Below are 26,935 nucleotides of genomic sequence, written 5' to 3'. Positions count from 1 at the left end.
AAAATGACTAGAGATTTGCTTTGCTTTTGACTTGTTCAGGCCCTGTATTTTAGCTAAGTTTTACTTTAGTCAACAAGGCCAGGAATCCAGTATACGTTTCTTGTCCAAACTGACATTAAAAGTAGGAAAACCACTACACAACAGTTGTGTAGTTCCTCATGCCAGGTCATCTTGGGATGAAACAAACTTCACAAACTCAATCTCATCATTGACATATGAAATGTTTTTTTTCTACTTTCTGGGTTGTGCTTTGGCCATAATGCATGGCTGGAGTTTGAACATACTTTTGATTAATTTGGTTTCAATAAAATGTCTATACTTGGTTATGGTGGTATTCCATGTCCCTGTTTCATCTCACATCTAAGCAAAGCTTTAACAGCTTGTCAGGCTCAAACAAAGCCTATTAGTCACCACACACTTCAAATAAATGGTTTGTTTAAATAGGAACACAATATCCATCCACCTAGCACCATCCACTGTCTTTTCCTTATCCAAGATTGGGCCACAGAGCTAAAGCCTAGTTCTCTCAGCAAGACTTTCATGATTTTTGTCCCCATTTCTCCCTTCAACAATCTTAAGGATGCCCCAATTATAAAGATGATTCTTAAGATAATCTTAAACAATATTCCTGCCATCATCACAATTTGTTAAATGTGATTTGCAGTCAATTGAAAAGCGATGTGATGGAAGCACCGGAGGGAATTCAAATTAAGAAAACAAAACAACTGCCATAGTGCACCAGAAGATCCATTGGACATCAGAGATGTCTTATTCTATCATTTTTTTCCTCTGTTAAACATAGTTTGCGAGCTATAGCCATTGCTTCTTCTCAGTCGACTATGTTTATTTACTCTGAACTCACTTTTGGTCTGAAGATTTTGTGAGATTTCCCATCTGGCATCTGAATGTTGGTGAGTAAAATTGGTTTGTGGTGTGGTGCATGTTAAATGTGCTGTACACACACTGTACAACCAAAACTGTCATACTGTCAAGTTCTTTTTTAAACTGTGCACTTCCCCACTTGAAAAGGGATGGATGACCCCATGCAGATTCTTAATGGCAGGGATTTTACTCGAAGGACCAAACAGTTTTCCTTGCTTTTACTTCCATTTATTTCAGTGTATGGACATATTCACCATTGATCCAGAAGATGCAGGTAAAAACCTTTAAACAAACCCAAAAAATAATAATTACTAATCTGTATAAATTAATTTCACTTAGTTGCAAATTATATAAATAATACCAAGCAACCCATCACAAATTAAATATACAAAATAATCAAAATTAAATACACAAGTAACTAAACTTATGTTAACTTTAACTTAACTTTAAAGTGCATTCCAAGTTAATATTTACATTTCATACACATACATTTCTTAGCATACAAACATCTGCTTCTCAACATTAATAATAAATATTTATCATAAATTTAGCTTTAAATTATTCTTTGAAGTTGATGGTAAATTAACAATTGAACTTGTTACCCAAATCCATTTCATCAATGCAATAATTAATTCAATCATAAAAGTCCATCAGTCAATGAACGGCAAGCGTCGCCGCTGCAATCCACCACCTCAGTTCAGCTGTCACTAATGATCCGATCGGCCAAACTGGATTGTAGACAACTCTGCGGTCCGATCTCATAACAACACAGTTTATATCTTACCGGCTGCCTCTCTGCTCATCTAAAAGATCATCCAGTTGTACACAGGTTGACTAGGATCTGTGATTCAAAAAGTCCCAAACTCCTGTCCTCTTTGTTTGACGGCTTTAACTTCCGTCTTCTCTTTTTTTTTCCTTGTCCGTCCCGCTTTTAGGTCCGTGTGGGAACGCACAACTTTTTTTCTTTTTTCTTTTTTTTTTTTTTTTTTTCTTCCTTCTGATTTGACTTCACACCTCCCACTCGATCTTTCCATTAATCAATGGGAAGATCGCAGCCCATTGTCATCTTGGTACATCTGGAGTTTTTTACTCTTTGGTTTGACTTTCCATTTGTTCCTCTACAGGTATTAAGACAATGAGCCTCCTAACATCCCTGTGAAGAATGGTGGTCTTGATTTTGTCTTTCTTTGGTGGATGAGTTGGTCTTTGCTTGACATGTCTTGTTATAGGGGTGCAATAACTTGGGACAACCTGGACATTTACGTCCCTCACAACACCCTTCTTGTCAGGACTTGCACTTACAACTTTGCCCAGCATAAACTGCCCTCTAAGCGCATTTTGGTCACACAACCAGACGATGTCCCCAACAGCCACATTTCTCTGAGAAGTGTGCCACTTACTCCTCACAAAAAGGTTAGGACCAGCCAGTTGCCTCCAACTTTTCCAGAACTTAGTAACCTCATTTTGCATAGCTCCAAGTCGTTTGAATGAATAGCTGGAAAAATCAAACATTCTCATATCACCACTCTGAGATGCTCGTCCAAGCAAAAGACTGTTAGGTGTTATGTACTGGATACAACCCTCTCGACTTTGTATTCTCGCATCAATTGGGCGCTCATTTGCAAGATTGGCAGCGTTGTACAGAATTGTATGAAATTCACTGAAAGTCAGTGCAAATTCTTGACCAAGACTCTGGAAAGCTTTTTTCACAATGCCAACAGCAGCTTCAGCAGCTCCATTTCTGTGAGGTGAGTCTGCGGGAAGGATTTTCCACACCCATTCAGTCCCATTCTTTGCTGCTGCTTCTTCCAAATCTGATCTGTTTTGGGTGCTCAGGTACCTATACAGCTCCTCCATAACTGGTTTTGCTCCAACAAAATTGGTGCCTGCATCAGACCAGATCTTCTGTGGGTGACCTCGAATTGCAGTAAATCTCTGATAGGCCATCAGGAAACTTTCAGTGGAAAGCGAGCTTGCCAACTCAGTGTGAATAGCTCTACTGGCCATACAACAAAAAACGACTCCCCAGACCTTAACCGTCACCCTTTTCTTGACGTCATCTCTGACATAATAAGGTCCGAAGAGGTCGACTGAAGTGAACTTAAAAGGAGGTGCAGGCTCAGCCCTCTCAGGCGGCAAATCACCCATCAACTGCTGACACTTCAGAGCTCGAGCTTTCCTACAGACCATACAATTGTCAACAATCTTTTGGGCTATCCTTCGTCCTTTTACAACCCAGGCTTTTCTCCTCATCCTCAGTAGGGTTCCAGCAATTCCATCATGTGCAGCATTGTGAGCTTCTCGGCCCAACAGTGTTGACACCCAGGCATCATGGGGTATGATGGGAACTGCAGCTCTGTCTTCTCTAAAGATCTGTATCCTGCCGCCACAGACTAATAATCCAGACTCTTTGTCTTGATAAACCACCAACCTATCTATGGTTGTGTTGGGAAAGTTGGCACCCATCTGAGCAGCAAGAAAAATATCCCTGAGAGCATCCTCTCGTTCTCTCACAGAGATTACCCCTCTTGAGCAGACTGCCTCCCACTTTGGTTTAGCTGCAACTTGATTTTTCTTAATGAATCTCTTCGCTGCTCTCCAAACCCAGACAATTGTCTTGACCAGTCGTGTCAGACTGCTAAAGCGGCTAACATCTATCAGATTCTGTATGGATATTGATGGCCGCTGCTTCTTTGCCAAAACCTCTGCCTGATTTTGCGGTAATTCTTGTTTGAGCTCTGATTCCTTTATCCCAGTCCTTGTGGTTACAGCAATGAATGCCTTCTTTTGCAACTTGGTGATGCTCCCTTTTGCATCAATAGCAAGTTGTTTAGATGATTTAATTGGCCACTTTTCAACTAGAGACTTTAGAAATGCTGGGCCTTGTTGCCACTTAGAGTCAATATCAAGATCTTGAGGGCTAGCTCCTCGGGTAATGATGTCGGCAATGTTTTGATTCCCAGGAATCCACCACCAATCTTGGATCCTTGTGTTGCTCTGGATCTCTCCAATCCTATTTGCAAAGAATGATTGAAACCCATAGCTTTCTCTTTGAATTGCTCCAAGAACTGTTTGACTATCAATGAGGTGATACCACCTCTCAACTTTGATTTGGCTGTGCATCTCAAAGTACTTCTTTAATCGTGATGCAAACACTGCTCCGCACATCTCTGCTTTAACAGCCTCACCTTTTTGTTCCAATGGAGTAAGCTTAGCCTTGGATTCCACCAGCCTAATGATTGGGTCTCGAGCTGATCCCCACCTCAGATACAACACTGCTCCATAAGAATATTCACTTCCATCTGAAAATGTAATTGCTAAAGGGTCACTGCTGTTATGAAAGGGAGTTAATGCTCTGCTAAACTGGATCTTACTAAGCTGAGTGTACTCTTCAAAAAGCTTGATTGCATCTTCTCTAAGGTCACTTGAGAGTGCTAAATCCCAGGTGTCTTTTACTTGGCTACTCACATTCTTTGCCTCTTGGAAAGCTTTCCGCACCAGGATTGCCCCCTTCTGTTTTGCAGGAGTTACTAAGCCAACTGGATCATACAGACCAGACACCTGACTGAGGAGCTCTCGCCTTGTCAAAGGGTTTGGTGTTTGACTTCTGATTTGGTCCAACTGGAGGTCTTGTCCAAGTCGCATCTTTTTTTTCCTCTTTGAAAAATTTATGCTGACCATGACATGGAGTTTATCCTCCTCCACAATGTACCCCAGACCGAGTGCTTTATTGTCCTCATCCCGCATTTGGTTTGGTAGAACCATGGTCTTTACTTTCACTTCATCCTGCTTGTTGTTACAATTTTTCCTCCCACTTTGCCCAGAAAACACCCAAGGTTTGAGTTTGAAACCTCCAGCTTTGAGAATGCACTCCACATTTTCTGTGATTTCCTTTAGCCTGTCTGGGTCATTGTGGGATGTTAGAATGTCGTCAACATAGCTGTTATTCTGAAGGACTTGTCGCTCCTCTTCAAGATGAATAAATGAGGGTAAACTTGCAGTTTCTCGCATCGCCAACTGTGCAATGCATCCTGCAGGTTTATCTCCAATGTTCACTCTTGTAATTGCGTAATCTCCAACTTTTTCATCCTCAGAATCACGCCAAATAAATCTGTGCAAGTGAACTTCTCTTTCCTCCAGCCAAACAGAATTATACATTTTCTTTATATCTCCTAACGCAGCATAAGCTCCTTCTCTGAACCTTAATAGGACAGCACGGATCTGGTTTAGGACATCTGGGCCTTTCATCAGCAGGTCATTCATACTTATCCCTTTAAATTTCTGGCTGCTATTCCACACAAGTCTTACAGGAGTTGTCACTGAGTGTGGATTTGGAGCAATTAGGTGGCTTACATACCACACTGGGCCGTTCCATTTGTTGATTGCTTCCTCAGACAATTTAATTGCAGCTCCACGCTGAAGCATGTCATGCACTTGTTCAGTGTAAGCAGCTTTCCAGTCAGGTTCTTTAGCCAGTTGCTTCTCTGTTCTAAAAAATGTAGCTTCGACTGCATTTCTGTTGTCTGGCAGGGATGCTGGATCTTCCAACCATGGGTACCTAGCATGCCAGTGAGGTTCGTCTGTATGGCTGTCTCCTTCATTGTAGGTGAGGCCTTCCTTCACTACCTCAAGCTCCCTTTCTTCAGCGAGCGTCATCGCCTTTCCTCCCGGCTGACAGTTTCCACAACGACATCCTCCACACTTAGGTTCACAAGCCGTGCCAATACTGTCCCATCTCCACCACTCCAAGAAATCTTGGCTTGTAGTTGCAGTCTTTGATGCCTTAAGTTGGTTGGAGATCTGATGAATTAATGGCGGATGCTGTGGGATTTCATGAATGACTTCTTCATATCTCACAGCAGCTGCCCTCATTGACCTTGCAAAATGTGTTTTGGTTGTATGAGCTGTCATGGCAAGTTCCTCAAACAATTCTGGATGGGTTCCTCCAACCACTTTTCCTAAGGGCCCCTCCCACAGTACAAGGTTCCCCACAACTCTAATTCTTTGTGGTGTCAACTGACCTTCCCTGTGGCTTATAAGTAAGCTTATTTCTCTGGGTCTTACAAGTTCATCCAGTGGTACGTCTGGAAAAAATCTTTTCAGCTGCTTTGCCTTGACATGCTTATGAATGTCTGCAATGCTGTCAAGTCCATAACAAACAAGCTGATAAGGTTTCAGAGTGCCTTTGGAGGTTTTCACACGAATTTTCAGGAGGTAACGTTTAGTCTCCACACAAACTTTCATCCCTCCAACTCCATGGACAATGAGTGTGATCTCCTCACTCTTGAGGTTTAATCTGCTTGCAGCCTTGTGTGTTATGTAATTTGTATCTGACGCCAGATCAATTAATGTGCCAATCTTTTGTCCAGCATTTGCGGTTACTTCAAGAAGCATCATTAACACTGGCAGCTCCTGCACTCCACTATCCATCAGGAAATTTAACTGATTCTGAGTTGTATTAAAATTTCTAGATGCAGTATTTGAAAATACATCTCTACAATGTCTGGCCAAATCAGGTGACAATTTCTTAAGAAATTCTTCTTGATCTTCAGTATACTTTCTGCTACCTTTGTCTTCTTGTGGGCCAATTCGGTTCCTCCTCTGGGTTGTGTTGCTTTTCTTAGCTTCAGCACTTGGGCATAGATAATAGTGATGTGGATCCTCCCCATTCCTGCAGCTTTGATTCTTGCACAAAAACCCAGGTTTGCAGTATGATTTATCATCATGTATTTCCAAACATTTTATGCATGCTCCTACCTTCTTAACAGCAGCTCTTTTTTCAGTTAGTGTTAATGTTCTGAACTGTTTGCAAAAATAGAGTCTTTTTCTGTGTTTTCCATCGCCGCAGACAACACAGCTTACGAAGTCATCAATTGCTTTGACTGACTTGGTTCTGGCGTGTCTTTGCTCCATTCGGGTCTCTCGCCTACTTGGTTCTTCTTCTCTCAGTTGCTCTAGTTGCTCATAAATATTTTCTTGATCTTTCAGAAATGCAAGGAGGTGATCAAACCGATTCTCTGGTACCACAGCATTCCTTTTATCAGCTGCATAAACGAGCCACTCCTTCTTCAGAGCTTCAGGAAGCTTGGTCTCAACTGACTTTGTCACCAGAGGATTTTTGATGGCGCCAGTATTTCCAAGGTCACTTAAATCCTTAAGAGCCTTTTCAACAGCTTGAATCAACTCCACGATTCTTCTTGGCTGGTGACCCCTAACTGCAGGAATTCTCTGTAGCTCCTCCACAATTTCAATTGCAATAGCTGTCTGATTTCCATAGCGGTTCTCAAGGACTTGAAAAATATCTTCTGGAGTGCTATAGGAGGTTAAGCGAAGGTCTCTTGTGATTTTCTCATCTAGACTGTCCAGTAGCTGCACTTTTTTCACCTCTCTTGAACCGGTTGGTTCTCCTTGTTTTTGAAGAGCTTCCCAGTCCCTTTTCCATCTATAAAAATCACGCCTGTTTCCAAGAAACTTTGGGAGAGATGTTGGTTTCAGCTTGATGGTTGGTAATGAATAATTTTGGGAAGCTACAGTTTGCTCCTTTTTTCCTTCATCTTCTTTTAATCTTGCATTAATGAACTCTGCTGTCCTGGAGACCAACTTTGGGACACTAAGTTCCAATCCTCTCAGCCGATCTTGAATTTCATCCCGATAGTCATGAGGAATCCATCTTTTCCAGCGACAATGAACTTCTTTTGCAGCCTTTAAAAGTTCCTTCAGATGACTGAGGGTGAAGTCATATGCCTCTTTTTCCACTCCTGGTGCAATAGTGGCAACATGTTCACATTCTGATTCTGCTACTTGAAGTGCAATTAACAGTTCAGTTTTCCCAAAAGTTCTCCACAGGGTCTCCTGGATTAAACTTTTGATTTCTCTTACTTTTGCTTCACATTCATTTGCAGTTTTTTCCAGGTCAGATTTCTGCTGTTCAGTCAGTGCAGCGTCGTCATCTTCACCCAATTTGGATTCCACTTCTGCGATGAGACTTGCTTCCAGATCATCATTTGCTGCCATTACTTTTCCAGCCTCTATGTTGAGCTTGTTGAAATTGTCCTTTAATTCCTCTTCAGTCATGTCCTCATGCGTCCGAGTTATGTTATTGATCAATCGAGTCAACAACCTCTTTGCTGTCGTTCTCTCCATCTTTAGTTGTTCAACAGACTTCTCATCAGCTGGTTCTGCCATCTTTTGAATCAGTCTCAGTTGTTCACAGATATGAAGCAAACAAATGATGTCAGCTACTGTCTCTTCTTTAACAAGATCCTTCAATTAGTTTCTTTCTTTCTCATCAGCAGTTTGTGGTCGGTTTTTCAATGCCGCTGGTTTATACTGTTGCCGGTTTTTTGGCCGGTTTTTACTGTCAAGTTCTTTTTTAAACTGTGCACTTCCCCACTTGAAAAGGGATGGATGACCCCATGCAGATTCTTAATGGCAGGGATTTTACTCGAAGGACCAAACAGTTTTCCTTGCTTTTACTTCCATTTATTTCAGTGTATGGACATATTCACCATTGATCCAGAAGATGCAGGTAAAAACCTTTAAACAAACCCAAAAAATAATAATTACTAATCTGTATAAATTAATTTCACTTAGTTGCAAATTATATAAATAATACCAAGCAACCCATCACAAATTAAATATACAAAATAATCAAAATTAAATACACAAGTAACTAAACTTATGTTAACTTTAACTTAACTTTAAAGTGCATTCCAAGTTAATATTTACATTTCATACACATACATTTCTTAGCATACAAACATCTGCTTCTCAACATTAATAATAAATATTTATCATAAATTTAGCTTTAAATTATTCTTTGAAGTTGATGGTAAATTAACAATTGAACTTGTTACCCAAATCCATTTCATCAATGCAATAATTAATTCAATCATAAAAGTCCATCAGTCAATGAACGGCAAGCGTCGCCGCTGCAATCCACCACCTCAGTTCAGCTGTCACTAATGATCCGATCGGCCAAACTGGATTGTAGACAACTCTGCGGTCCGATCTCATAACAACACAGTTTATATCTTACCGGCTGCCTCTCTGCTCATCTAAAAGATCATCCAGTTGTACACAGGTTGACTAGGATCTGTGATTCAAAAAGTCCCAAACTCCTGTCCTCTTTGTTTGACGGCTTTAACTTCCGTCTTCTCTTTTTTTTTCCTTGTCCGTCCCGCTTTTAGGTCCGTGTGGGAACGCACAACTTTTTTTCTTTTTTCTTTTTTTTTTTTTTTTTTTCTTCCTTCTGATTTGACTTCACACATACCTACAATTTTTTATCACCATGTCTGAGGTCTCTCAGATTTTGAAAATCAGTCAACAATTTTACAATCTTGCTGTGTACCAGCCATAACAAGTGCAGAAGGGACACATTCCTCTCACCAGAGACATTACCCAGCTCATTCCCGGGGAACCACAGGTGTTCCTAGGTCCAAATGGATACATGGTCTCTCCAGTGACCTGTGGGACTGTCACAAGGAATCTATATGATGGTGGTGTGACACCTCAACAGATGCCCGAATTGCTTCTACATACAAACAAGTGATTTCCACGAAATCCACCCACTTACATATTGTCTGATACAACAGTCAGCGTATGTGGCAAGATAAGTACCAGTGAGACATCAGCTTTAAAAAGGCAATGATTGGGTTTTTATGCTTTATTACATTCAAAATATCAGGGAAAAAGAACTTAAAACTCATATCTTTCTTATACTTTGAAGTCATTGCTGTGCACTTTCACAACACAGTCCTTACCTGAGTCTCTCTGCACCACCTTAGCATCTAATTCATACATAACCATCTGTGTAGGTGTCTGCAGCTGTATGTGAAAAGTTAATAGTCCATATCTGCATGCAGTATAAAAGCAGTGGCGGGAGGCAGACCTGGCACAAGCTCCCTCCTGCTGATTTCAGCTGTCAGCCACATTTATTAACTATGATGAATCACCCCTCGACTTCACATCCAATCTAAGGCCTCTCAAAGGGACTCAAATCTGGTCACCTTTTTTATTAAATGATTTTCTTGGCTCGTGGTGCTGCAAGCCGGCGTTTGGACTGACAACCTGTTGGTACGAGCTGCTGGTAAAAATCAAAGTGCCAACGGGCCCACAGCTGGATGTGTCATTTTTGAAACAGCGTGGACGATTAAATGCCCAGACGACACGTAGCCACCATTGGGAACAGGAATTTTAAAAGGTTGGTTGGGAGTTTTACAGTGAGTCATTGAATATAAAAGTGTTCTTTTGACCGTCCCTAAAACGGATCTCTACCTGGGTCATTGAAGTTAACAGTTATTGATGTACTATAAAAGCTTTCTTTTACAATGCAGAGTTTTACCTTTTTTTACAGCCTTTCCTTTTAGGTCTTACCTATATTTTACACAATTATGCACTCAAATATGACTGTAGTCTCTTTGTGAAAAATAAGTCTGTACAGAGACAAGACAGGGTCAGAGAAAACAAAAACCCCAAGCAGGACAAGTGCTTCTCTCAGAGCGTAACTTGGTCTGGAATGGTACACCCAAAGGATAGAACCTTTGATCTTTGCCTGAACGGAAGAGCTTGAGCAGAAAACAATAAGAGGAGCAGCAGAGGAGGGGAAAAAACTGAGCAATCAATAGATTCTTGTAGGCACGGCCTCAAGTTTCCAATCTAACACAGTGCTTTATTGATTAGGCTTCAAGGCGCAGGGACAGTAATGTCAGCACTGGATCTGGGAGTCTTTAACAAAGCAAACTAATGAGGAGGAGGTTGGATAGTTGAGTCTGTAAGGCCATACAAAACACACAGAAATGAAAAATCTGAACTAAAATCTGAACTAGTCATACTAAAGATTCCTTGTCATGGTAAAATTATGCTTATATAAGGCCTAATGTTTACGTCAGGTAAGCATTAAAAATATCAAATGTGAGATTTTTAGGATTTAAATTTCAACATTTCCCAATCATTGTCCTTTGGTAGAAATCTCTGTCTATTCCACACTCTATGTTGGTAAACTTACTGGTTTGCTAGTAGAAGTTGTCAAAATGTATGATTCTGTTTGTTTCATCTTCTGGTTTTGGTCTGGGCTTTGATTAGGCCGTTTCAAAGCTATAATTTTCTCCTGGTGAATCCAGAAATAACCCACTTCCATTGGAACAATAGTAACCTCCACCTGCTGTCTTTTTCTGTGGCTATAGTAGTTCTCTGCTGAAGTTTGTGCAAATCTTGTCGAAAAGTTGTACTGGTTGCATCAGACTGTGACCCATACTCCTAGAAGATTATTGGAGAATTTTTCTGGGTAGGCCTCCTTCGATAAAATGACTTCTATCTTCATTACTGCTTCTTAGTTCCGACATAAAGGGGACTGTTGTCACGTCAAAATACAAGCAGTTCTAATAAGAAATGCCTGCAGCCCCTTCAGTTTCTAACCAGTTCCTATTGAGTCTTCACCAACATCAATCAGTTAGTTTTAGATTTTTGGCATTCACTATTATTGCATGTTTTCTGCTTTTATTGAGCCAAGGTTTTAACATTGTGACATCTTTGCAGACTTTAAGTTTTACACATCTGATTCAATATTAAGGTTGTTGTAAACGAACATTTTAGTAATTAAGTAATCTATCGATTATTCTTATGATTAATCGAGTAATCGAATAAAATAAAGAGATCAAATAAAATATTGGTAAATCTAACATGACAGCAGTATTACTATCACATATCAACATCAGTCCAATTTTTCACATTTGAGCATCACTAACAATAACTTGCTTGCGTTAGTCATCTAAGCACAGCCACCGGCAGTGTTCATATCCGCTCACCTGTATAAATACACCTGCAGTGCTCTTCCCCGCTGTTCGCTCTAAACCAGCCACCAGGCAGCAGCTCCGGGAGGATAAAAGCTGCTGCCCAAAAAACGACCCAGACATTATCATCAATCAATAAAATCCTCCCAGGCCAAACTTGAAAACTGGACGTTATGCTGCTAACACTTAGCTTTTGTCAAGAAGAAGAAGAATTACTTTATTGATCCCAGCAGGGAAATTATTTCGCAGTTACAGCAAGAATTTTTCATACACAGATTAACACACACATGACAGGAGCTGCGTCTGCAGGCAGCCAGCTGAGCCGGCGCCATTTTTGAAGGAGGACATGCGGCAAAGGTCGTCGGGACCGGGAGTCAAACCCGCGACGTCCCCCTGCGCCACCACAGCACGCCCCCCAGGCGGAACAGTGAGAGCTCTGAGCAATGCAAGTAATAACCTGGCCGGAACACGGTGCACTAAACAATAAAATATAACTTAACGAAGCTTCGAGGCAGATCAATTTTCCTTGAGGAATTTTAATAATCAAGGTACTCGAATCACTCGAGGAATCGTTTCAGCCCTATTCAATAAATTAGTAGAACTTTTGGCATTTGTGAACTATTATTTTTAGGGTGTGAACAAATGAGCAACCTGTTATAATCCATTGGTGTTTGGAACTTTAGCTTCAGTTATTTTCTATTTTGATAATTTCTTTATTGTTTGTTTTTCTTATTTTTTACCATGTTAGCTGATTTAGTCTCATTGTTTGTGTTTTGAATTAGTTCAATTAGACTTGTGTTCATTTCTGTTTACTGCTTATATTAGGTTTTTGCCCCCTTCCTCAGCTGCATCCATTCACCTATAATTAGTTCTTCTGGTTCATTTATTGTTTCCACCTCATATTTAAGCTCTTCTCTCTTTTTGACTTCCTGGATCTTTTTCCGTTATACTTGTGCTCTGGCTTCTATCGTGTTCTCTGTTATTATTGTAAGTTGTTTTTCAGTTCATTATTAAATATCCACTACCTTGTTCTTCCACAGCTCCACTCTGCATTTTGGTCCTGCTTCTAACTTTATTGAACATTTGTTATGATTTACATTTTCCCATCTTGACTTTATTTTTTTCATTAACCTGTGCAGGGCATACATTCCTGTAAATGTGGAAAAAGTTTAGAAATCACTTCTCATAAACAGGTGTAAGCATCTGCTTCAGTTCCTAGAAAGGAAGACCTTTAGAATCAGGTCAGAGCTGATATTAAATACAAAACTCATTGCATCTAAGTGAAATGGCTAACTGTGGGCTATTTCTATACAAATTTTGAATGTTTGTAGTGATGACATGCAGCTATTTTGGTAGCTGGAATGAGATTAGCTTCAGGCAGTTGAGTCATTTAGGCAGCAAACTGAGTAGTTTTCATATGAAACGATGCAAAAGCTTTTATAAATATGCTGGTGAGCTCAAATGTGAATGACTACAACCCCCAAAACAAACCGGAAAATTCATTCTTACAAAACACAAGCTATTTTATTAGGTAAATCTGGTCACTTTTAATTTCATTCAAATCAATGCAGTAATCATTCAGGCTTTATACAGTAGTTGTATACTTTGTAGTTAGTCTAGTTTAACATAAGATTACATTGTCTTTGTATGTCTTTTATAGTCTAACACAAATTGAAGATCTCTGAGACGGTTCAAAAACTCCTAATTTCCAAACAAACTCCAAGTGTCTTTCATCAAATAGGTGGGTTGGCAGAAAAAATCTAATTCAGGCAACTTTCAAAAAAAAAAAAAAAAAAAGAAATAATGGAGAAACTCTGTTTAACATCACAATTGTTTACAAAATCTCAGACCAAACTGAAGTGTTGCAAAAACTCTGTATTCGTGTGTGGATATAGGAAAATGGAGATTTAGGGTTCCACACATTACGGTGTGCAACAAATAATGCGTCAATATATCCACATACTTAACTGACACGATTCCCAATCCACATTATGTTGTGTTTTATATTAGAATATAATATTCTAATATATAGAGGTTGAAGTAGTTCAACCTCTATATCTATCCACACAAATGAACCTCCTGATGCCTTGTTTAAATCCTACCAGGAAATTGTGGTTATTTTGAAGGAAACTGATTGGCTGACATAGGCCTTAGTTTAGCGCTACACTGCCCCCTGTAGGTTTGGCATGTTTAGAACAATACTTAAGGGCGTATTTGTTCGGGTTCACGTGGATGAAAATTTTTCTGAAACCGATCCTGTGTTTGAGGTTAATTTTTAAAGCTTTTTGTGACCTGGCATCCTGTGCAAAAATCTGTGGAGTTTCTGAAATAGAAACTTGTTTGCAGTTTATGAGGCTGACTTTACTTAGTTTAGAAATACTGTGTTTTAGACCAAAAGACCAAAAGTCTTCACGTATAATTGTACAGTAAGAAGATAGGTACAACATGACCAACTGTCTGATGAAAGCATGCTCTTGGATAACCCCTGATGTGAGTAGTTATTGTGTATCGTAGGCAAGACAGATGTAGATGTGTTTACATTGACCATGTAATTGTGCAATTATACATTTCAAAAATAAATTTGCTCAATGGAAGTGTGGTAATTCAGAAAAGAACTCTTGCTTTTTGCTAAAAAGTTTTGGCACTATTAAGAGGTATTTTTTTCGGTCATATCAAAATTGGCTTATTTTGCAAAACTCTAATGGAAACACTTTTGAACATCAGATGAGTCACATGTTCAACAACCAGATGTTACCAGTGGTGCAAACCATAAAGAAAAAGACAAAAGTAAGTAGTGGCAGGATGATGGCACAGCATATTTTTATCAATCTATTGTGTGAACAAACTTCACGTGTGATTTTAATTTAGTATCTTGATTAATTGCGAAATTGTATTTTAAGGCATTGCTGGAAAACTGACAAAGTTTTGTGCATATTTGTAATGAAAATGCAGCTATTCTACATCACTCATAAAAAACCCAAAACTTCCTGTTGGAGAGAAATTACAGGATACTCTCCAACACACAAAAAGATCCCGTTTCAATCACGGCACATTCTGTGACATGGAGAAATAAAAAGATAGCAGCAGACAGGCTTATCTCTAAACACTGGCAGCTTATAATGAGACTGACTTGCTCTGCAGCCAGCGGTGGAGCGGTGCTAGCTGACAGCCTCTCGGCCCCTCCGTGTCAATGAGGGAGGGTTAGAAGACTGACAGCCGGGGCCATGCACTTACAGATGTTTTCACACTCCTAATACAAACCGCGCATACGCACACAGCAGCTCTGCTTCAAGGTTCACTTCAGCTGTGGGAGGGAAGATGACGAGATGTATTTGAAGTCTTGACATATGGAAGAGATACAGTATTGAGCTGCGGTGTTTTGGGGCTTATAAATGGTGAGTGGGCGCTTCACAGAGAGCCAACTGAGAGGAGGACAGAGCTTCAGGCCATCAACATACAAAGAGGGAATTATTAATTACAAAGATTTGGATTACATGTATAGATTGGAGATGAACACGTAAAAAACTCTAGCTGAATTTAGGCAACGGATAAATCTGACTTATAAAAAACTGGATTAAAAAGTAGATCAAGAGTTTAAAAGTCAAATTTATTTGTGCAGCACATTTCAGCAACAAGGCAGCTCAAAGCGCTTTATACCATAAAAAACATCATACAGTAACCAATTATGAAACAAGTGATAAACATTACGTTTGTCAAATGCTATCATCAAAATCATTGAGCAAATATATTTATCAATGTTCCATTTATTACATAACAAAAGAAGCAACTTTAAACAGGTGAGTGTTCAGTCTTGATTTAAATATAATCAGTGTTTCAGCAGTTTTGCATTTTTTGGGAAGTTTGTTCCAGATTTGTGGTACATAGAAGCACCACAAACCACTGTCACACTGTCAAATTCCCAAACACTGTTTATGTGTGCTGACTGAAGGTAACTGCTGCCTGTCTGAATGCTAAATTATCACTTGAGAAATGCTGGAGAGCTACAAAAGGTCACATAAGCTCATCTATATTCTAAACCTATAAACTGGTTTGAAACATACAGATCTTCACTCACCGTCTAGAGATATACTCACTATAATTCAAATGAAACCAACTTTCAGATGTAATGTAAACTATGACTTGTTTTTTCATAATGTATTTAAAAAAAGCCCGGATGAAAAAGTTGGGATTCAAAATTATTATTATTATTATTATTTATTTATTTTTTTTTTTTTTTTTTCATAAAACACCAAAAAAAAAAAAAATCTAAATATTAAAAAACATGTAATACATGACAGTGGACACCCATCTATTTGCAGTTCAGTGCTTCTTTTTTCATAGAGCATTTCTAAAATATTTGAAAGAAAATGTATCTTGGGAAGCTTAGCATGTGGTTTTTATGCACCAAAGTTCTGGAACAAACTTCCAGAAAACTGCAAAGATGATGAAACACTGAGTTCCTTTAAATCAAGGCTAAAACCCGCCTGCTAGAATTGCTTTTGATTACTAATCAATGGAACACTGACCTACATATTTGATGTATATTTTGTGGCTGAACAGTAGGAAAGCGGGTGGGGAATTTGTCCCGTCAGGCTGTCAGTTCCCGAAACCACATACACACACACACAAACAAAAACAAACTGGTAAAAGCGCATGCGGAGTCAGTCTGACCCTACTAGATCACACACAGAGTCAAAAACTATTGGATTCCAAATAATCCCATCTCTTAAGACGCAGGAGGGTTAAACACCAGGGCACAATGCTACACAGTGCTGGCATTTGCACATCAGTCAATCCAGGAATTCCATTCATATTCTTTGTCAATGCTATTGGCTGAACAACCAAGAGCAGAGAGAAGGAAGACTGTAATGTTAGTGTCTGCAGTAGTTTCCAAAATGTGTATTAATTCATATTAAAGTATATGTGGAGTCTGAAGTGAGCTATTAAAATATATAGCTATAAGAATTTTTAGAGAGGATCTCAAGTATTTACGGACTTTAACTATTCACATACAGCTGTGGTCCTCAAGCCTCATGAATATCAGGGGTCAACTGTACTAAGTATCAATTATTGTGTTAGGAGATTCACAACTTCCTGACTTCCTACTTTTTGTGCATCTGATCCCATAAACCTCATAACATAGATGGAGCAGCCCATCTTTATGAATATAGTAGCAGAAAGCCACCCAGGCTTGGTATTCATCTGTTTCCTAGGCCACTTTGATCTCCTGCACCCTGAGTCAATTAGTGTGGAAGTAATTCTGAGTCCACTTGAATCTCATATTAATGTTGCGTGTCTCTGTGTCGCTCCTGTCGCCACGGATCACTGACTCATAAACATGGCCAACCAGTGAAAGAAACTCCACCATTTCATCTAAACCCGGCCTTCTCCTCCCTCTAAGGTTACAGGAAGTCATGCGGCCCGATGATAAATGATTGTTTTTTTCTTTCCTCTCCATGTGAGGCCAACCTCACTGATTACTGATTTAGAAAATCTGTTGCGTTTAGGTTGAAAGAAATGTTGCACCTCATGAATGTCTGTTTTTTTTGTGTGTCCTCCAGATCTACTGAAAATAAATGAACTTCATTTATTCTCACAGTTCCCGATTCTACCAAAAAAAATTTAGAGAAAAATCTAAAAAGTTTAATTATTTTTTATCTCCGTGAGATATATATAATGAGATATGGTGTATATATATATATATATATATATATATATATGATTGGCTGCAAACAGTAAACAAAGAGAAATTCAATCTCTACTGTTTTTGTAGTCCGCTGAGAGTTCTGTCAAGCCCTTGAAAAATTTAAGTGCTGACAGTGTGTACGCCAGCATGGCTCCGTTTAGCTAAGATGGTGACAGTGTGTTTTCTAAGAAGTCACCAGTGAAAGCTACTGCTGTGGTAATTGCTTGTGTTTCACAGCAGAGAAATGAGTGACTCACTGGACTCTCCAGAGGGAGAAAAGGCACTCTGCCCCTGGTGAGGATCTGAAAATAATTAGCTAAACAAACCCCGCAGAATGGCGGCACGTTGGACACACGTGCAAGAAATCTGAGTTCACACACAGCTAAGCTGCAGGTTTCAGCAAATGAAACTGAATACTTTTTGAAACATTTCTAATGCTGCATTAAATGAAATTCATCCATCCATCCATCCATCCATCCATTCTCTAACATACTCATCCCTAATGGGGTCATGAGGGGTCCTGGTGTCTAAATCCAGCGGTGAGCAGGTGAGAGGTGGATTCACTCTGAACAGGTCGTCAGTCCATCACAGGGCATAACAGTGTTCCAAGTAATATTAACTAAAAGCAACTCTAACAAATGGGTTTATGGCCTGGATTTAGAGGAACTCCATGTTTCGGCTGTTTTGCCGTTTTATGGAAATTTGTTCTGAATTTGTGGAGCAAAAAAACTGAATGCTGCTTCTTAGTTAATTTGGTGGACTTAATGAATAAAAATAAAATTCACATTTTTCAGTATTTGACCTGCTGATCCTCAGTAAGAGCCAATTATGGTAAAAGTGGCAATTTTTTTTTTTTTGCCATACTTTGTTAAATTTACTTCCACATATCTGTGGTGAATGATTAGTGGCAAGAAGGAAATGGCAATTATTGGATGAATGAGATTCACTGAGAGGTTAAAAAAAAATCCTTAGTAATTACTGTCTAAGCGGCACATAGAAAAGAACTGAGATGAACACATTTTTAAAAAGGCCTTCTGTCTTCATTTTAATCCTTATTAATCAGTGTCAGATTTATTTGATCTGTTTTTGTAACTCGATTAAGGCCGGCCGAGTCCACAGCGAGGCAGTCTGATGGTAACAGGCGGACGTTTGTGGGCGTGTCTCTGGGAGCAGGTGGTGGGAGCGCGGCAGAGTGCCGTCTGAGTGTCTCAGCATCTATGTGCTGTATATCTTAATGTCACCACAGATTAGTGGTGTCATTCTGAGATGAGTGTTTCATTACAACAGGTCCATCATGGCTTGTCCTGTTAACATGATGCATGCTATCACCATGTTATCTAAAAAATGGATAACATGCAAAGCATTCTACAACATCTTCTTGTGAGTGTCCTCCCCTTTTACTTTATGCTAATAATACCAGATTCACTGTATGTATAAGAAGATATTATTGCTTTTTTTAAAAAAAAATAACATAAAAAAAGCATTACTCCAACGGCAGAGATAATTCAACATATAGGCAATAATAATAATGATGACAGCATGTATTTAATCATGATGTAACACATTAAATCAGGAGCAGCTGCTACTTCCTTTTTATAGACTAGGACTGGCAAAAAAAACCAAAAACGTCATGGTTGCTTGCTCATCAAACATGCACCTTTAATATAAAGTTATCTTAATTTGTGATGTTCCTCTGGTTTACGCTCCTCTGACTGTCCATAGCATTTTTGTGACCACAAAGGTTTTTTTTCTAAATGTGTGTGATGTTTCTTTCATTCATCTCTGGGTAGTGAGGACATATTTTTTGTTTGTTTTTTGTTTTGTCTTCCTGTCTATTGCTCTCAGCTTGTATCAGTTTGCTGTGTGAAGAAACTGAAAAATTATGACAGGCTAAAGGATCAAAAAACAATCTCTTGATCCTTTTCCTGCCTCCTTGCCCTTTAATTTCCTTGTAAAGAGGGAAGGGGTTGACTGATCCCAGGCTTTACAAGTCTGCAGCCACCTTAATCATTTAGACTTCCCCCTGCTATTCACAGATTAACCCTTAAACTCCTCAGCCTCCACAACTATCTATCCATCTGTCAATCCCATGTTCCTGCTCCTGCTCTCCAACAACATTCCCCATGTGGGCTGTTTCACCATTTCACTTGCACTTGCGTTACTATGACTCCATGTTAAAAGTTTGAGCAAAATTGAAAGAAATTGTAAGGCCCACTCAGACCCATTCCTAGGAAAGTTGGAGGATCTGTGATGCAACAAGCACGAGTCACCCTGCTGTGTCATGTTAGCCGTCTCACTAGTATGATGCAATGACCAAACTGCATTGATCCGTGCCATACCGCTCAGTGGACACAAAGCATTAGAGTATTATAGACCATAATGGATTTCTTTTCGGATTCCTTGATTTCTAAACTGTACAAACCCTTTTTTTCACACCTTGAGGTACAAATGACCTTCATCTTGTTTTAAGTTTAGTTCCTTAAGAGAAAAACTTAAAACAAAAATAAGCTAGTTAAAGCTAGCACAACTGAACAACAAAACAGTTTGCCAAACAAAGTAAAAGGATGTAAGCAGTAAAACAAACTGACTCAGACACAGAAGTTATTCTGAGAAACAACAGGGGTTCACATTTTCTAATATAAAGGCAAGCAGAGAATAACAATGCATAATTAAAAAAAAGAAACATGAATCCCCAGAGAATATTATTTACATTAACCCTTATTTACCATATGGATATTTCTATTTCTAGTGATCTGCAGCCTTCGTACCTCAACCCTCCACCCTCTGATCCTGCTATATGACTCCATCAGTAATACCTATACTAAAGAGAAAATATAGCAGCTTCTAATCAGTAGCATAATAAAAATTCCAATGGTTAGCAGTGCAATTAAATCACCTTTAAATCATCAAAGGCATCATCTCAGACACAAAAGGTCATCAAATTTTACATTCTTGTTTCAGTTGTTTATTTAATTGTACCAAGGTGTTTGCAGGTTTCAGCAGGTCAAATGTATGACTTTTTAAAACATTTTTAATGCCAACATGAATAAAATTACAGACTGTACATTTTTCCCCCCACAGAGATTCCCTAGCCTTGTTTCGATTAGCAACAGAAGTGAGCCAGTGGCAAAAATGATTGTTGTCCAGCCAACTGGCAATAAAGTTTTCCTTAGCCATTATAGATGCAAAAAACCTAGCCAGCTACCTAGCTGCGTAGCTAGTAAGGGTATATTAGCAGGTAGTTATTATGAGTGAGAACCACCTCAAGTCACAGAATGGAATGAAGATGTTTTTTCTGCAACTCAAACTTCAGGGTGACAGAAAAGTCCCGCAAGAAAAAAAAAAGAGCGACTTTTATGACTTTAAATAGTCCTGCCATTAGAAAACTTAAGAACTGTTTTTAACGCATTATTTTCATGAATTTAAGCCATTCCTTTAAGCCAAATCTTCCTTTTATATGAATTGTAGACATTTTAAGTATGTGCGGATAACTGGTGTACATGTACAAAAGAAAACTCATTAATATAGTTATAATAACTGACTCCTAGGATAGATACACTAATCAGTTTTTTCCTGGTTCCTAGTTTCATTACTTTCTGGTTCCGATTCTTGCAAATTTTGATGACAATAAAACAGATTTTTTTTTTTTATGTCTACAGCTTCTCTAATAGACATGATGGTTTGTATCCCATAGAAAAGGGAAAAATAACAAGATGATCATGATTTTTATACATGAAACTCATTGCTGTTTTGTAAACTTAAATGAATTAAAGCGCCTGCTGCTGTTTTTTTGTTTGATTTTTTTGCGTTTATGGATGATAAATAAGCAGAAATTGTTAGTTTTGATGCATTTTGTGATTCACAAGCAGATCAGTGTTTATATTCAACTGAATGAAAATTGATGAGTGACTCTTTACATTTTAATCCTAATCCATTCATTTCTACTCCCTGTGTGTGATTTGCGACCAGATTTCACACATATGTTATGTGCTTGTTAGTAAACTGTCTGATAAGTAATATACAGCTCTGGAAAAAAATTAGGAGACCACTTAAAATGATCAGATCTCAGATTTTACTCTTTGTAGGTACATGTTTGAGTAAAATGAACATTGTTCTTTTATTCTATGAACTACTGACAACATGTCTCTGAAATTCCAGGCAAATTTGTTTTATTTATTTGCAAAAAATAAGAAATTGTCAAAATAATGAAAAAGATGCAGTGCTTTCAGACCTCAAATATTGCAAAGTAAACTAGTTCATATTCATTTAGAAACAACAATACTAACATTTTAACTCAGAAAGAGTTCAAAAATTAATATTTGGTGGAATAACAGTGAGGGTTCAGTTCAGTGTTCTCTTAATTTTTTCCAGAGCTGTAAACCAACACCAACAAAGCACACCAAGTCTTACATTTTACTGCACTTTCGACCAAATGGAAGTTTAAATCAGACTGTTGTTGTCCTCAGTGGTTTGGTTTTATATTTTCACAATTTATAGCATTTTATATTTTATTTTTATTTTTTATTTTATCTACAACTACTACTCAGTGGTAGTTGTTATTGTGTCTTGTCTCTATGCTGTAACTGCGAAGTAATTTCCCTGCTGGGATGAATAAAGTACTTCTATTCTATTCTATTCTATTCTATTCTATTCTATTCTATTAATAGACATTCCTAAAGAACACCGAGTGCTCAGTCAGTTTCTGTTATAAGATGAACTTTGAGATGAAATTAGCATTTTCCTGCTATTTGAGCATTAAAATACACACATTAGCAGAAAGTTGAAACTGTGAAAAGACAGATCAGTAAGAGACGTTTCTGGAAGCAAATTAAAAAACAAAGTCAAAATTTAGCGAAAGATTTGCTCTTGTGGATCTAAAGAGAAAAAAATCAGCCAAAACTAAAAGTGAGTCAAAACGGGTCAGGACATTTTGATTAAGATGTTCTGAAGATCTAAACTCAAGCAGACCTACTTGAGTTGATAGAAAGTTTATCACCTGCTGCGCAGTGCTCAAAAACTTAAGCCGGCACAACAGAGTGCGCCGGATCCAAACAAGGGAATAACACCGCCATCTAGAGGCCAGACTGGCTCCCACACTTGGCTCGGAGCTGAAAAATGCTGGTCATGCTCTTTTGAGTTTCCCCTTGCTCACGCTCTCTCCAACATGTGGCTCCAAGCAGGCAGGATGACAGAGAACAATCAGAGAAACCAGCACCAGAACGACAACACGCACGCACACAGTCACACGGCGTCTAAGGCCTTTTCATCTGCTGCTTGATGAGACTCTGAACTATAGCTCCCCATGCAAGATCTCTTCCAGCCCACATGCAGGGTGAGAACAAGAGGAGAGAGCGAGGATAAACACTTCTTCACACAGATAAAACTCTTGAGAGGACGGTGTGCGTGCATTGGTGTGTTGGTGAGGGTGTGTGTGTGTGTTGCCGCTCAGGACAGAGAGAAAGCCTCGGCAGTCTTACCCAGGATGGGAGCCAGGCGGAAGATGTCTGACAGACGTTTGTTCACCGGTTCATACGGAGACTCCTCCAAGAAGTCGTTACCTGCAACCAAAACAAACACATGAGACACAGCTGCATACCAACACCCAACTTCCTGGTGTGTTTATCATTTCTCATGGGGGCAGACGGGGGGTGGCGGTTAGTGTTGGCCTTCATGTGACACGGGTAATTTGGGTCAGTCGATTTCCACGCTGGCACACAGCCACACGCTTGATTAGGCAGGTTGGTCAGCTGCATTGCACAACTAGAAGGAGGCGAGGAGCTGGATGCTAAGAGCAACACTTCAGGATGTCACAGACAGCACCAGGTGGGGGAGGGAGAGGGGGCAGTATGCTTCATTAGTTGCAAGGGATTCAATTCAGGAGGTCAAGAAGTGACTCAGCTCTCTCAAACGAATCAAAGGGGGATCCTGATTCATTTGAGAATGAGTGTATTGCTTCTGAGTAGTGTTTTTGTGAGTTGTTGGGGTGTGGGTCATTCAGGGTGTATTCAGTGTCCATTTGGAGGTCAGATTTGGATCATAGAAGCAGGCGGATTAGGGTGGAAGTTTGTCTCTCCTTCATTCATCATTGCTTAATAGATGATGTGGCTCTAAGCAGTAACTTTGTGACTCCTTAGGGCCCCCTGCTGGCACTTAAAGTAGTTGAATCTACCCAAGAAAGATTTCTAAAGTACAGTACATTCCCTTAATATATATATATATATATATACTGTTTATACTGTATATATACAGTACAGACCAAAGAGAGAAAGTGTGTCCAAAAGTTTGGACACACCTTCTCATTGAATTCAATGAGAAGGTGTGTCCAAACTTTTGGTCTGTACTGTATACATATAAAGGGAAAACCTAAATGATTTTAAAGGTAGACTAACAGACTAATATTTTATTAGTTATGCACTGATCAGGATTTGCCAGGCCAATACTAATTTCCTGTTTACTTTGAGGTCTGACCTGTAGAAGATGATAAGATGATAATATGCTGCAGGGTTTCTCAATAGAGGACTGAGTTATAAACTTGGGCTGCACTGATAAGAGTTTTCTGGCATAAAATGCCTGACCTGCCGATTTCGATTTTGGCCGATACCAATTTTTTTGTCTGAAAAATAGGTAAATATCGCCACAAAGAGGAAAAGTTGGTAAAAATGGGGTGACTACTGCTAACTGCACACGTGTAGTCATGATTAGTGGGCGGATCTGCTGATTTTCAGACCTTTGAAAAGGTACTTAAGATTGGTTTGCTATGTGAATATGGGCCGATCTCCCAAAATTAAGGAAACATGGACTGATTTATCACTGCACCTATCTTATAAAGCCAATAGAAAAGGAAGAAATTACAAGATTACGATGTCTTAACCATAAATCCATATTCCTGTAACCTTCAATACCAAAGTGTTTAAAAACATGTATGTTGTTGGATATTGTGTTCTTGCAATTGTTAGCTTTGATGCATTTAATAATATAGGAGAAGTTTGCTTTTCAAAAATCAGCTGATTCCAATCTGATCACTGTATCTTTACATTTAAACAGGAATTTGAAGATTTCTGCTGCCAATCTCCCATGATATTTGTTAGTAGACTGAAAAGTATTAGTCTTTTTACTTTATAGAGAACAAACCTCATCATCTCAACCCAAATACATGTTAACTACAATAAAATTAGCTGCAAGTTGGTTCTCAAGTGATCAATCACTCTTCCAACCTACAGGACATATCAGACAAACTGTAGAGTAGGTCCGTTTTTATAGCAGCAGGGAGTGTACCAAACCGAAGCCTCTGTGGGACTCTCAGAGAAAACATGACCTGCATCAGATTTTACCAACATGTCTCCACTCAGTGGCGCCACCAAAGGGGGAGAGCAGAGAGGTCAGCTACATAACTTCTGAGAATTATATCGACACATTGCAGCACCGATATACACCTGTAGCTACAGCACACAGTGGCCTGTTAATTTACCAGCAACTTAAGCTAACCTGAATACTTACAAGCTTCCTCTTACAGACTGAGATAATAATGTCTGTCAATCACATTGAAAAACTTTTTTGTTGTCTTTCTCTTTGTGTTTTCTTTCATTTTTAGCTTCCTGTCATCAGATATAATTTTTCCGCCATCATTTGACGCCCTTCTCGCGCAGCGCCCCCATGCGTCTATAATGTATACCAATTTTACGTCACTGGGGTAAAGGGAGAATAAAGCATCTCTGTATTTCCAAATTCATTTTAATCTAAGTCCGAGCATATCAACTTATCAGAATTTTGGTATGTGGATACTAAAAACACAAAAAATATTTTAAAAGATCTTTTAGGACTGTTTGTTTGTTTGTTTGTTTGTTTCAATGAAACCTAAATTTAAAGTTAAAGTTTAGGTCTAAAAGAAATCTGGAAAGGGTTTCGGTTCTGGTGCGCCATCCGAGGATTGTTAGTGGCTGGTTTATAGCAAACTTTTTGAAGATGCCCGGGACTCAACAGTTCTAAATATACATAACAGAGAAAAAACAACAACAAAACTTTCTCTTTTATTTTTGTGAATAGCGCAAACCTTGTAACGTCTGATAGATCCCCCAGTAAATCCGCAGGCAGTTCTTCTCCTTCTTCATGCCCCTTTTGCACCGGCAGTTGTACAGCGGGCTCTGCTTGAGCGCCTCCATGGCGCTGCGGCACTCGTCCCTGGCCTCCACGCCGGCCACCAGGCTGAAGTTGCTCTCCTTGGCACCGGCCACGCACTGCCTCATGGTGCGGTACTTGGTGCTGCACGCCTGCTCCCGCAGACACTGCTCGCTGGCCCGCACGCAGTCCAGCCGAGAGGCGCCGGCGCGCAGGTTCTCCTCCGCGCAGCTCAGCACATCTGGAGGCGGAATGTACAGTGAAAATAAACCAGATGTAAAGAAAATTAAAAACAAAAATCTATAAAGGTTTGGTAGTTTATGTGGCAAACATTAACAGCTTAAATACTTTAAAAGCAGCTTTTTAGGGATTAAAACATGAAGCTCTAGGTCGCAATTTGTTTGCTTTAAAATCAGCTTATCTGATTTAAGAGAGGTTTGTTTTTTTGGAACAGTTTGGAAACCTTCTCTAATAAAATATCACCTCTTATTATTGAAAAACGAGCCCGAAGTTTGTTTCCCCCTATAGTTAAACTTACCTAAAAGAGGCAGAAAATACAATAGCGCGAAGATCATGGTGTCGAACAACAACCCGCGTCGAAAGAGAATGAAAGGAACTCAAAAGCGACGCAGTTTAATTCCCAGAGAAGTATAGAAATCCATGGACCAGACACGGCGTGCGCTCCGCTGTGGAGAACAGATCCCAGCTCGACTCATACGAACAATAAATCCCCCCAAAAAGGAAACCAAAAGAACAGGGAAAAAGTGTCCAGCTTCTATCACTTTTTTAGTATTCGCAACTCAAAAGCTTTTTGAGTATTTTCTTTTTTCGTTTTGTTTTCTCCCGCTTTCCCGTTCGGACTGGTCCGCTCAAACGCAGCGGGACACAAAAGACTAACAGGATCAGGAGATCCGGTCTGACAGCGTGCGTCCTCCCCGAGTCCAGCCAGTAGGATGCTGCTGCTGCCGCGCTGCTGCTGCGTCTGAGCGCACAGCCAACTGGAGTCCCGCCGCCCGTCTCAGCAGCAGCAGCATGGGAGCGCCGGCTTCTACACCCTCCCCACCCTCACCCCGCTCTGAGACTACATCAATCATATTGCAAATTTACAAGAATGCAGCTTCCCATCACGACTGAACTCATTCACATGTAAAACTTTGATAATCAGCCATTTTTTAATCCCGCTTTTCTGGCGTTGATCGAGTTTAGAAACACGTGTTTTACTCAGATTCTCATGAGAAGGAGCGTGTTGCTTCTAATGTTGAAATAAAGCAACCTTTGGTGTAGGCGTGTGTGTGTGGGTGGGCGTGTGTGTGTGTGTGTGTGTGGGGGGGGGGGGGGCAACTGCAAGAGGGCAAGGTGCACGACCCCAGGGCTGCTTTATTACATGATGAATATAGAAACATAACGAGTCCGTGGCGCCTTGGACAAGCCCCCTCCTTCTTAGTAACAGCATGGAATTTAG

The 26,935-nt window shown here is 39.6% G+C and overlaps 2 protein-coding genes across 4 annotated transcripts in view; both read right to left on the bottom strand.

Moving 5' to 3' along the window:
• Positions 1–26,479, bottom strand: part of LOC102229707 (GDNF family receptor alpha-1-like) — a 117,626-nt gene extending 91,147 nt beyond the window's left edge. For both annotated transcript variants that reach the window (XM_023327467.1, XM_023327468.1), the window contains exons 1-3: positions 26,012–26,479; positions 25,409–25,714; positions 22,836–22,916 (exon numbers count right to left, since the gene is read on the bottom strand). In XM_023327467.1, the coding sequence (XP_023183235.1) occupies positions 22,836–22,916; positions 25,409–25,714; positions 26,012–26,048 (424 nt within the window). In that variant the 5' untranslated portion in view covers positions 26,049–26,479. The remainder of the gene's footprint in view (positions 1–22,835; positions 22,917–25,408; positions 25,715–26,011) is intronic.
• On the bottom strand, positions 868–9,155 carry LOC111606580. 2 transcript variants are annotated; one of them, XR_002752117.1, is made up of 3 exons: positions 8,921–9,155; positions 1,667–8,418; positions 868–1,164 (listed from the first exon to the last, which is right to left on the bottom strand). XR_002752117.1 is itself a non-coding variant. In XM_023327466.1 (2 exons), the coding sequence occupies exon 2, from the start codon at positions 8,065–8,067 to the stop codon at positions 1,969–1,971; it is 6,099 nt and encodes a 2,032-aa protein (XP_023183234.1). In that variant the 5' UTR covers positions 8,068–8,418; positions 8,921–9,155; the 3' UTR covers positions 1,220–1,968. The 2 variants fall into 2 exon arrangements, 1 of the variants encoding a protein (XP_023183234.1); XM_023327466.1 differs by lacking the exon at positions 868–1,164 and having other exon boundaries at positions 1,220–8,418.
• Positions 26,480–26,935: the final 456 nt, after the last annotated feature.

This window comes from Xiphophorus maculatus, chromosome 22 (genome assembly GCF_002775205.1).
Source record: "Xiphophorus maculatus strain JP 163 A chromosome 22, X_maculatus-5.0-male, whole genome shotgun sequence".
NCBI classification, from domain to species: domain Eukaryota; kingdom Metazoa; phylum Chordata; class Actinopteri; order Cyprinodontiformes; family Poeciliidae; genus Xiphophorus; species Xiphophorus maculatus.
The sequence above is the reverse complement of the archived record's forward strand: the minus strand, read 5'-3'. Positions and strand labels throughout refer to the sequence as shown.

Coding starts and splice junctions, on each gene's coding strand:
- LOC111606580 (XM_023327466.1), bottom strand. CDS start 8,067: ATGGCAGAACCAGCTGATGAGAAGTCTGTTGAACAACTAAAGATGGAG.